Below are 11,648 nucleotides of genomic sequence, written 5' to 3'. Positions count from 1 at the left end.
CAAATTGGAAACCATCAAAACTGCTCACCATCACACAGGCGAATAATTAAATCAAATAGAAATACAAAGTCATAACAGTTGCCTTGGTTCTGATATAACTTATTGAACAACGCTTAAAGCTTTAACATTTTCGGCAACAAGTCAATTTGTTATCAACCTATATAGTATTTCTGATCATGTCAATCTTGTGCACTGCACAGTAGAGCAGCTGAAGGCATCTATTGATTAATCGCCTTAAGGTCAAAATAAAATTAGTTCAATGGATAAACATTATAATTGAATGTTATGATAAGTTAGTCTCAATCATGAAATCTGATGAATTCGGTAGCTTAAGATTTTAGTCCCAAATTTTATTTTGAATGAGGCTACTCAAAACAGACTTTAACTAGTTTAAAATGAGAACTGAGATTGTGTATATAAAAAAAGCTCTAAAAAGTCGTCTTTTTTTTCATTTCTCACACTTCCGTGTTTTTGCCTTAAGTTGGTCTTCAGACAGTTACAAACGGATGTAGTGTTTTCAATCAATCAGAAAAACTATTGCCTCGCGTTTAACAAATGCAGAAACGATTCAGTACAAACAAAGAACTTCACAGATATTCGTAATTGAGAGTCATCCAGAGTGACAATCTCTTTTGCTGATAGAAAACACCGATTACTGAAAGCATGAAAACGCAGTTCAATTCCACAAGATGGAACAACTCAATTCAACAGAATCAAATAAAGCAAAGTCAGAACCCAATCAACTTTTCAACAGAAGCAAATAAAACACATTCAGCATCCAGTCAAAAGAATGAAATGCAGCACCGCTAGAAGATTCCATGACAGTATCCAACGTGCTTGTCATCAACAAAATTAACAACTCAAATGACAAAATGCAATCATGGTAAGAGCATTGTGCACCCAGGGAATATATTCAATAAATTAACATATTTTCATCCAGTTTAGTGATATTTCCAACACCTTTAAGTTCTTGCCATTTGTTGTCGATAATAAAACTCACAGATAGTGGGTGTCATTAAACTTTGCTTATACCTGACTGATTGAGAGACTTTAGGTGTTTCTGTCAGCCACACAGAATGCCCATCTGATTTTAAAAAATATATACACTGAGTATCTGAATCCGCCACCACTACTTCAGTCATTTTCTGAGACTGAATGTAAGTCTATTGTCAGTTTTAACAAAAATCAAACTGAACCAAACCAAGCTCAGCACAGGATCTAAGTTTCATTTAATTCAGGAATTATTCACATGAATGGAACGTTAGCAAAAAATAAAGTCACTGAGAAAGTTCACATTCTTACCTGAAGTCACCGTCACCATGGTCCCTTGGCCCCAGTAACCAAGATAATCACAGCGTTACATTCTCTGGACTGGGTCACACAATAACTGACTTTGCATAAAAACAAACAAAAACCTGCATTATTCTAAATATTCAGAACCACTGTCAAAATGAAGTCGCGATAAATCTTCATCTCATTATAATTGTACAGTGGATACTGATCATTCTTATTAAATTACTATAATGTTTTATACTTCACAGAGTAACACAGAGCTGATTCTCAAAACCACCAACTGCTACAATAATAATCACCACTTTTGCGAATTAAATTTACAATTTAAACAATGATAATTGCACAATAGCCCAGAGAACTAATACTGAAATGCGAGTTTAGGTAGTCTGTACAGGTAAACATTGACTCGTTTCAAACAATGGGTGCTGGGCGGGTTTTTGTTTTGATTATAATTGCAGTGTCACCCCAGTATGTCACTGTGAGACACATTGTGTCAAATACTACAGCGGGCTGCAAACTGAAAAATGTAGATACTTAATTTCATCAACTCCTGGAAAGAAGTGATTCAGACTCCTCTAAAAATGATTTAGTGGAGTATTTTAGCTTTTCCTATTCACTGTATTTTAAAAGGTCGGAATATTTTTACAAGTTTAGCGTGCATTTAATGTGGCCATCAACATGAGGAAAGTAGAATATTTTTATACATTTGTCCAAACGAGTCACTCCTGGATGGGATTTAAATTAAGTCTCACATTATTTTCCCTGTCCTTCAATGGTAATTATCGCCAGCTTGAAATAGACCCTTGTCAGTGATTTTTGTATGAGCATGTCACTGTGCACATCACTGTGACCCACTGTAGTATCACAGCGATTTACACCTGTACATTTTCTGTAATACACTCTGGGTCTCAATTTTCATATGAAATAGACATTTAGTGCTGATAGTGTTTAGAATTAACGGCATGGTTTACAGAACACGCTTAGCAGACATTTCCCAAACTGTCAGATACATTAAAACTAACATTATGTCCAATCATTTAATTGGTGGAAGAGTAAGCAGTACATACGACATGCCAAAAACATTGTCCCATGATATCACCCAGTTTGTAAATTTCAATGGTATGTTTCCTCTATGATAGGGTTGTAAAAGGCAGCCCGAGGTGGGCTTCAGATCACAGTTGGTTGAACTGAATTTAAAACGGATACTGACCGTCAGTTAACGATGAAATTGGCAAAATGTCCCCTTGAGCTGTTTTTTGAACGGGTCCAGCCCTAGTTCCTCTCGCTGTGGTATCTTGCACAGTAATAGATGGCGGTGTCTTCGATCTTCAGGCTCTTCATCTCCAACGCGAAGATGTTGTTTGAAGTGTCTTTGGACGCAGTAAATCGATTCTTAATCGCTGGGGCATAGTTACTGCTGGATGAACTTTTGTATTTCAGCAGCCACTCCAGCCCCTGTCCGGGAACCTGTCGGACCCAGTACATCCAGTAACTGGTAAGATCGAAGCCGCTGGTTTTACAGGTCAGACTCAGCGTGGCTCCGGGATGGCCACTCTCTGCCTCTGGTTGAGTTAAAACAATCTCCGACTGGACACCTTTAAAAATGAAAAAAAAAAGAACCCATGAGAATTAATGCTGATACAATGATGCCTGAATCTTTTACGTTTCTGAGGCAGACTAACATTGAGACAGTAACAAAGAGAGACATGAACAAAAGAACACTCACATGATAAGAACGTCAGTAACAAACTGAGAAAAATTGTTGACTTAATCATTCTGATAACTTGTGAAAAACGGTTCTGTCAAGAGTTTTCTAAACAAACCAGATCCAGGAGTGTTAAACTAAAGCACAGCGACCCGGATTTATATGGTCATCAGAAGGGGCAGGTTTACAGGTTCCGCCTGTTGGTTTCCTGCTGGAGGCTGAGACTGGATCCTCGTATCACCTTGCACAGCCCTTACAGATAGGTTCATATTTACACGAGATTATTCTTAAACATGGAAATATACACACTTGGGATATTGTTTTGCTGAATAGCCTGCTAGGAAGTGTTTTTTGAATGGGGAAAGTGAAATTTAACAGCTTGAAGTATTTTTCAGATGAAGTTTTCAGATATTTTGTTTAAAACAACAAAACAAATTCAATTGGAAGTTGGCTCTCTGTATTTTAACATACTTTCACGAGTAAATAAAACTAAAATCAAAGTTCGAAGATATTATCAGCCAAATAATTAACTGGCCATACTTTTTTCTGGACACTACAAGTCTCCGAATAACCTGTAAATCATACCAGATGTTTCTAAATTCACTTTATACAACTGAATACAGAGCGTGTTCAAAGTGATTATGTATAGAATATTCAATTGGAAATTAACTCCCTTTAATTCTACATTCAACCACAAGCAGAAAAAGCTAAAACGAAGTTCAATACCATTGTCAGACAATACAATTACTGACTTTATTTCTGCAACCACTCAAGTTTCTCTCAAATTACAAAATAAGATATCATTTATATTTGGCGTTTCTAAATTCAGTTCAGGCAAGCTAATATCCAGCATGTCTAAAATGGATATGTTAAGAATGTGTGTGTATGTCACTAAACTGTTTGGACACGGAGATTAGAAGAACCTCACCATATTACAGAATCTCTCTCCTCGTATCTTTTTTTAACATGCACCGACCACAAGATAAATATTTGAAAACGTATTGTAAAGGAAAGCTGTGTGTCCGAGAAATAAAAAGTGGATTGACAGTGATACGTAACACTCAGGTCAACCTTTGAAAGAGAATCTAATAAAGTGGAGAAGGCTGGTGAGAAGTTTGAAAATATTTCTCAACATCTAAACCATTGCAGGTAACTGTTTGGGTACATCAGGAGTGTCTGGCAAGTTACAGAGTATTACATCAATAACTGCCACGGATGTAGGTCATAAACAGCACATTTCTCCGCGCATTGGTAACTGTGACACGGGACTTTCAACGAGTAGAAATCAGCGAAAACTATGCATTACACTGCACCGGTGCTCACTATGTATAAATGGCACACTCGGTTTTAATGAGATGCATTAATCAGAGAATGGTGCAACTGGTTATGCGAGTTCAAGCCAATTCAAGTTTATCAACTTACTTTGAGAAAATGACAAATGTTAGTGCCATGTGGGAGTTTGGGTCCATTAACGTCATATTCAAGAACATTAAAAATCCTCAATACAAACGGTTTACTAACTAGGCTGATGTTCAGCCGGAGTTAATATAAATGTCTGTCATGCAGTCGATTTCCTGTTTTCTGATTGTCACACAATGAATGCTGTGTTGAGTGGCCATCCTTATTAAAGAAGAAATGCCAAGTGAAGTGTGTCCATTTTGGGTAAACGGGAAAGTACAGTTTGTTTGGTTAGATTTTGTTTTAGTTGATTCATACTGCCTTTAATCTACCAGATACAGTAGTTGGCAGCAATTAAGCCGACTGCAGAAATGGTTCTCGAGCTTCCAGTTTCATTTACCGGAAGCATCTGGAGTCTCTGCAGTTGATCAAAGATATTTTGTCTCACTGTTGACCACTTGCCAGAAAGCCAACGTCAAACTATAACCAGTGCCTCGGCATAAATAAATCTACTCAGCAGCAATGCTACAGGAAATATTAATTTTCAGCTGTGCAACTTGGAGAACGGGTCCCTTCTCCCATTAAAACAAATATTCACAGAGTCTCAGTCACAACCGAAAAATCAACTTTTCACTGGAGGATCACTCCAGCACTCTATAAAATTGAGAAAAAAACAGATGGATAGCTGTTCATGGAGTCATGGAGAGAAATCACTTAGAAACAGACCCTTCGGTCCAAACAGTCCATGGGCAACCATAATCCCAAATTAAACTAATCCCACCTGTATTGGCCCATATCCTCCCAAACAGCTCGTATTCATGGACTTAACTAAAAGTCTTTTAAAAGTTATAACAGTATTCGTATCGAACTCTTCTTCTGGAAGATAATTCCTCACACGAACCATTCTCTGTGTAAAAGTTGCCGCTGATATCATTTTAAAACTTTTCTCCTCTCACCTTAAAAAAAGTTCTCTTCTCTTGAAATCCCCCACCCTAGGGAAAAGACATTTGCCATTTTCCTTACCACTCATGACTTTTACAAACTTGTACAAGGTCACCTCTCGAACTCTTAAGCTCCAGTGAAAGAAGTTCCAACCACCTGGATTTCCAACGGTGGATCTGTGCCTCACATTTTCCCGTGTGTTTAAATTAGAGATCCTCCTGCATCCCCAATATATTACATTCCTTGATATTATTTCAAAGAATTGAAAGGGACTTGTCCTTCCTGTATTGTTCAATTTTATTTTGCTCCAAACATCATCACAAAATCAGTTGTCCATGTCATTGCTGATTCAAGGGAGATCTCTGTGCGCACAATGTCTACTGAGATAACTACATTACCATCCTGAATGTACTTCACAAGTGCACCTCTTGTTCACAAACGCAATTAGACACCAGGGAACAGTGAATACCCTTTCTGCACGCCGCCACACCTTCCCCTTTGCCCTTTGTGAAAACCTTATTGTCAGTATTAAGTAAAATAAATATATTTTGTTTTAACTTTCTTAATTCATGTTGCTGATCTTGACTGAAAAAAGGGATATTGTTGGCAGCATTTCTGGGGGATAATGTGATTTAATTTTCATGTTAACTTAAATTTAATAAGTAAGTCAAGATGAGTTAAAATAACTCGAGAAACGACGATGAGAAACGGGTCATTAGGATTCTCAGGGTGCACCAACTGTTTGAATCATGATATAGTTCTGCCTACAGTTTTCCTATAAGCCAGTATTTAATAGCATTGGATATCATGTCTGTGTGGACAATGGATTTGACCTTACACAATGATCCCGACTGTAATGGCTCCGCATTGCCGTTTGCACTATTTCCATCATATTTTGACGTGAATACAAGTACTTTCCACAGTTGCTGGTGAAGTGATAGTTTACACAATATCACTTAACGTTCATGAAACAAAACAGAAGAACAATGACAATTGAAACAAAAATTACGACATCCATGCAGACAAACTCGTGGGCGCACACACTCATCTGATCACATCATTACTGTCAGAATGGAAGTGTTTTCGAATGAGTCTCGGAGGATGCTGCTGAGACTGGAATAAAGCAGTAATAACGAAATTCGGATTCAGCTGGAGCTGTTCATTTGGAGCAGAGGAGGTTGAGGGATATTTTTCCTAAGAAACACTCAAATGTGATGCATGGATAAAATAGATGGGAAAAGCCTCCTTCGCTTGGCTGGGGAGGGGGGGAGGCGGTGGCGAGTTCGATAACTAAGGTGCTTAGACACAAGTGATAGACAGCAAACTCACGGGGAAGATTCGGAAAATTCACAACCTGAAAGGATAGTCGATGCAGGAAAACTCAAATCATTAAAAATGAGCTTCGCTATATACTTCATGTGCTATCACCTGAAGAGTTACGGATAATATACTATGAAGTGGGTGTAGGTTGGGAGCTTCTGTATTTACGTGGCACAGGCCTGATGGGCAAAGTGATCCCTCTCTGTCATTAAACATTTCTATTACTCTAAGTCCACTCTTCCTACTTTGTTGAATTCGAAGGCTGTAATTCATATGATTTATACGGGAAATGTTTCAAACTTTCATTTCAATGATATCCCAAATCAATAAAGTCCACCCGACACTCTGTCTAGTGATGTGGAAATTAATGGTCCAATTAATGATCCCAAATGCTGCCTGGCATAACATCCCTTTATTCAAATAATGATTTGGGGATGCCGGTGTTGGACTGGGGTTAGAAAGTGAAAAATTACACCACACCAGGTTATAGTTCAACAGGTTTATTTGGAAGCACTATCTTTTGGAGCGCTGCTCCTTCATCAGGTCGTTGTGGAGTACAAGATTGTAAGACACAGAATTTGCAGCAAAAGTTTACAATGTGAATGTAACTTTAAGAATGTTCTGCGATTTACATATGAAAGAACTGAAACCAACATGTTCATTCTAAAAGATGAGAAAATTAAGACAATCCAGTTAAATATTTAATTTACGTTTCTCATCTTTTAGAATGAACATGTTGGTTTCAGTTCTTTCATATGTAAATCATAGGACATTCTTAAAGTTACATTCTCAAGTGAACTTTAACAATTAGTGTCATGTCGGCCCAGCTAATGCATTTAAGTTGTGAGGTGTCCTCTGTGAGACTGTCTGTGGCACAATGTTCAGGCTGATTCTGATCTAGAAAAAGGATTTACAGAATCTAACATGGATTCGTGCAGTTTTTGAGAAAAATAAAATGTAATTCTGCAAGTACAAATTCTCCCGACAAATTTCTTTGTGTGTGTTTGTGTGTGTGGGTGTGTATGGGGGGAGGTTATGAGCGTTCGTGTGAGCGTATGTGTATGTGTGTGATTGTGAGAGGCTGCACGTCTGACCATGTGAGTGTGTGTGTATGAGAGAGAGATCTTGTGCATGAGAGGACCCACATGAGTGTAATTGTAGGATTGTGTGTGTGTATGTAGGAGCGTGCCTCTAGGAATGTGTGTGGTGTGTCTGTGTCTGTGCATGCATCTGTATGTGTGTGTATGAGAGAGAGATCTTGTGCATGAGAGGACCCACATGAGTGTAATTGTAGGATTGTGTGTGTGTATGTAGGAGCGTGCGTCTAGGAATGTGTGTGGCTGTGTATGTGTATGTGCATGCATCTGTATGTGTGCGCATGTCTTTATCTGGGTTTACGTCTGTTTGTGTGTGTGTGTGTGAGTGTGTGAATGGGAGAGGTGATGAGTGTGTGTGTGTGTAGTGCAGTGTGTAGTGTGACATGAACCCAAAGACCCGTTTGAGGCCATCCGCACAGGTACCGAACTTGGCTATAAGCACCTGCTTGGCCACTTTGCTTTGGTGCCCATCCTGGAGTTCACCTTGGAGGGCAATCACACGAAGATCCAAGGTCGAATGTCCTGGACCACTGAAGGGTTCACCGTCTGGAAGGGAACACTCCTGTCTGTTAATTGTTGTGTGGTGTCCATTCATATGTTGCAGGAGCTTCTGCTCATTCCCACCAAAGTACTATGCCGCATAGCATCCTTGCCTACAGTGTATGAGATAGACAACGTTGGATGAGTCACATGCGTGCCTGCCATGTCCACACACAAAGAGAGAAAACCAGATACATACCCAGACACAGACACACACACAGACACACACACACAGATACAGATGCACACACACACTCCTACAGACCGTCAAACATTCCTACAGATACACAATTTGAGGAAAGACATTCTGACTATTGAAGGAGTGCAGCGTAGGTTCACGAGGTCAATTCCCAGAATGGCGGGACTATCTTATGCTGATAGATTGGAGCGACTGGCTTTTCTCCGCTTGTGTTTAGAAGGGGATCTGATTGAGACGTACAGGATCATTAAAGGATTGGACACTCTGGAGGCAGGAAGCATGTTTCCGCTGAGTCACGAACCAGAGGTCACAGTTTAAAAATAAGGGGTAGGCCAGTTAGAACAGAGTTGAGGAGAAACGTCTTCACCCAGAGAGTGGTGTGTGTGTGGAATGCTCCGCCCCAGAAGGGAGTGGAGGCCAAGTCTCTGGATACTTTCAAGAAAGAGTTGAATAGAACTCGTAAGGATAGTGGAACCAAGGGTCACGGGGATAAGGCAAGAACAGGATACTGATTGAGGATCAGCCATGATCATAATGAATGGTTATGCTGGCTCGAAGGGCAGAATGGCCTACTCCTGCACCTTTGTCTATTGCCTGTTGTCTATTCCTCACACGGGCTCTCTCGTAAGACAAGCTCTCTCTCATACGGTCACACGTACACTCCCACATTCACATGCATCCACTCACAGACTTATACCCCTTTCCACTCACACTCATACTTGCACACATATGCACACTCTCCACCCCTCCGTGACACACACACACAGACACAACCACAAAGAAGTTTGTGAGTTGAATTTGTACTTGCAGAATTAGATTTTATTCTGCTCAAAAATTGCCTGAATCCATGTAAGATTCTGTAAATCAGTTATTTTTTAAGATGAGAATCAGTTTTTTTTTAAAGATTAGAATCACTCTCATGGACAGTCTCGCACAGGGCACCTCACACCTTAACCGCATTATCTGGGCCGACATGATACCAATTGTTAAAGTTCACTTGAGAATGTAACTTTGAAGAGTTCAGCGATTTGCATATGAAAAAATTGAAACCAATATGATCATTCTAAAAGATGAGAGACTTAGCAAACAAGCCAGGTATTTTCATTACATAATTTCAATTATATCACACTGTAAAATTTTGCTATAAATTCTGTGTCTAGCGATCTTATACTCCACAACCATCTGATAAAGGAGCTGCGCTCCGAAAACTAGTGCTTCCAAATAAGACTTGTTGGACTATAACCTGGAGCTGTGTGATTTTTAAGTTTATTCAACTAAGGTCAATAAATTAAATTAACAAACTGAAAAGCACACTCCATACACTTAGGCAGATCAGACAGTTTCATGTCTCAGTAGACACAACTTAAAATTCAGAACATTGTAATGAAGAAAGATGAGCCCTCATAACATTGGAAATTATTTTGTTTGATAAAATGATCCATCGTAGACATGCTTAGAGTAATTCCTGCGAACCAACTTGTTTATTTTTTTTGCCGGGTAACACACGAGATGTTACTTTAATCCGATTGATGTGAACCATTTACACGTTTAAAGTTATTTGAAAACGTTCTTTACAACTGACATGCCAGCAAAGTTTAGAAATTATGGATCAAAATGGGCAGTTGTTTTTTTTTCGACTCAAGGAAGATCCGTAGGGATGGTTTGCAGGTGGAAGTGTTTGGACCTGTGACTGCTTTCATTTATAGTTTTGACTAAGCTCTTGGTAAACAATGAACAGCTTCTCAAGTTGCTCTCACACGAACCTACCAACCATTGGGATCCAGGAAGAGGGTAATAGAAAATTTAGTAAGGACCGAGCGAGGTTTGCAGATGGGACGACGAGGTGACAATGACATTTAGCACAGGGATTTTTGACGTAATTAATTTAGCTAGGAAGGACACAGAAACACAAATTCATGTCTCTGTTTGCATTTCCATATACTATAAATAACTTTTCTATTATATTCTAAAATACTGGTGTCTTTGTCTGTTTGTAGTTAATACACCATGTCTTCTCCTGGGCTAAGATAGTTCCTTTATTTATTGAATACAAGACTCTATCTAAAATACGCTGGACTTTCTCTCAGTAATGACCCAACTCGTGTCAGCTTATATCACTGGATGTGCTTTTTCAGCAATTCAATCTCTCGTGGATTTGGAGATGCTGGTGTTGGACTGTGACTTACAAAGTTAAAAATCACACAACACCAGGTTATAGTCCAATAGGTTCATTTGGAAGCACTAGCTTTCGGAGAGCTGCTCCTTCATTGGGTGGTTTTAGAGTATAAGACCATAAGACACAGAATTTATCGCAAATGTTTGCAGTGTGACCTAACTGAAATTATATTTTGAAAAAGACATGGATTGTTTGTTAAGTCTCTCATATTTTAGAATGAACATGTTGGTGTCACTTTCGTTTTGGGTGCATGGTGGCACAGTGGTTAGCACTGCTGCCTTACAATATAAGAGACCCGAGTTCAATCCCTGTCGCTGTGGACTGGGACTACTGTTCACTAGAGTCATCAAGTCATAGAGTTATGCAGTTCTAAACCAGACCTTTCGGTTCAACTCATTCATGCTGAACAGTTATCTGAAACTAATTCGCCCCATATGCCAGCACTTACCCCATATCTCTCTGAAATCTTCGTACTCATGTAACCACCCAGATTCTTTTTAAATGTAGCAATTGGACCAGCCTCCACCACTTCCTCTGGCAGCTCAATCCATGCACGTTCCATCCTCTGCGTCAAACCTTGTTCCCTTAGGACCCTTCTATGTCTTACCCCTCTCACCTTAAATCTATGCCCAGTAGTTCGGGACTCCCAAACACCAGGGAAAATCCCTTGTCTATTTATCGTATCCATGTTCATCATTCTTTTACAAACTTCTATAAGATCACCCCTAAGCTTCCAACTCTTCGGGGAAAACAGCCCCAGAAAATTTATCCCAACTCCTCAGAATCTGTGTGTCTCCCTACACCCCACATCCCCCTCCCCACTTCACGGAGTCTGCATGTCTCCTCATTCCCACACCCAAGGCTCTGCGTGTCTCCCTCCCCCCCCAACACCACAGTCCCACTCCCACAGTCTGAGTGACCCCCTACCCCCCACGTCCCCCCTTCCAGTCCCCAGAGCTCGAGAGTCTCCCTCACCGC

The 11,648-nt window shown here is 39.7% G+C and overlaps 1 gene segment (V, D, J or C); it reads right to left on the bottom strand.

Moving 5' to 3' along the window:
* Positions 1-5,426, bottom strand: part of LOC122552345 — a 20,962-nt gene extending 15,536 nt beyond the window's left edge. The window contains 3 exon segments of the C gene segment in view: positions 2,504-2,623; positions 2,709-2,888; positions 5,420-5,426. Coding sequence covers positions 2,504-2,623; positions 2,709-2,888; positions 5,420-5,426 — 307 coding nt within the window.
* Positions 5,427-11,648: the final 6,222 nt, after the last annotated feature.

This window comes from Chiloscyllium plagiosum, chromosome 8, assembly GCF_004010195.1.
Source record: "Chiloscyllium plagiosum isolate BGI_BamShark_2017 chromosome 8, ASM401019v2, whole genome shotgun sequence".
In the NCBI taxonomy this organism is placed as follows: Eukaryota; Metazoa; Chordata; class Chondrichthyes; order Orectolobiformes; family Hemiscylliidae; genus Chiloscyllium; species Chiloscyllium plagiosum.
Note: the sequence above shows the minus strand (reverse complement) of the source record. Positions and strands in the feature narration are given on the sequence as shown.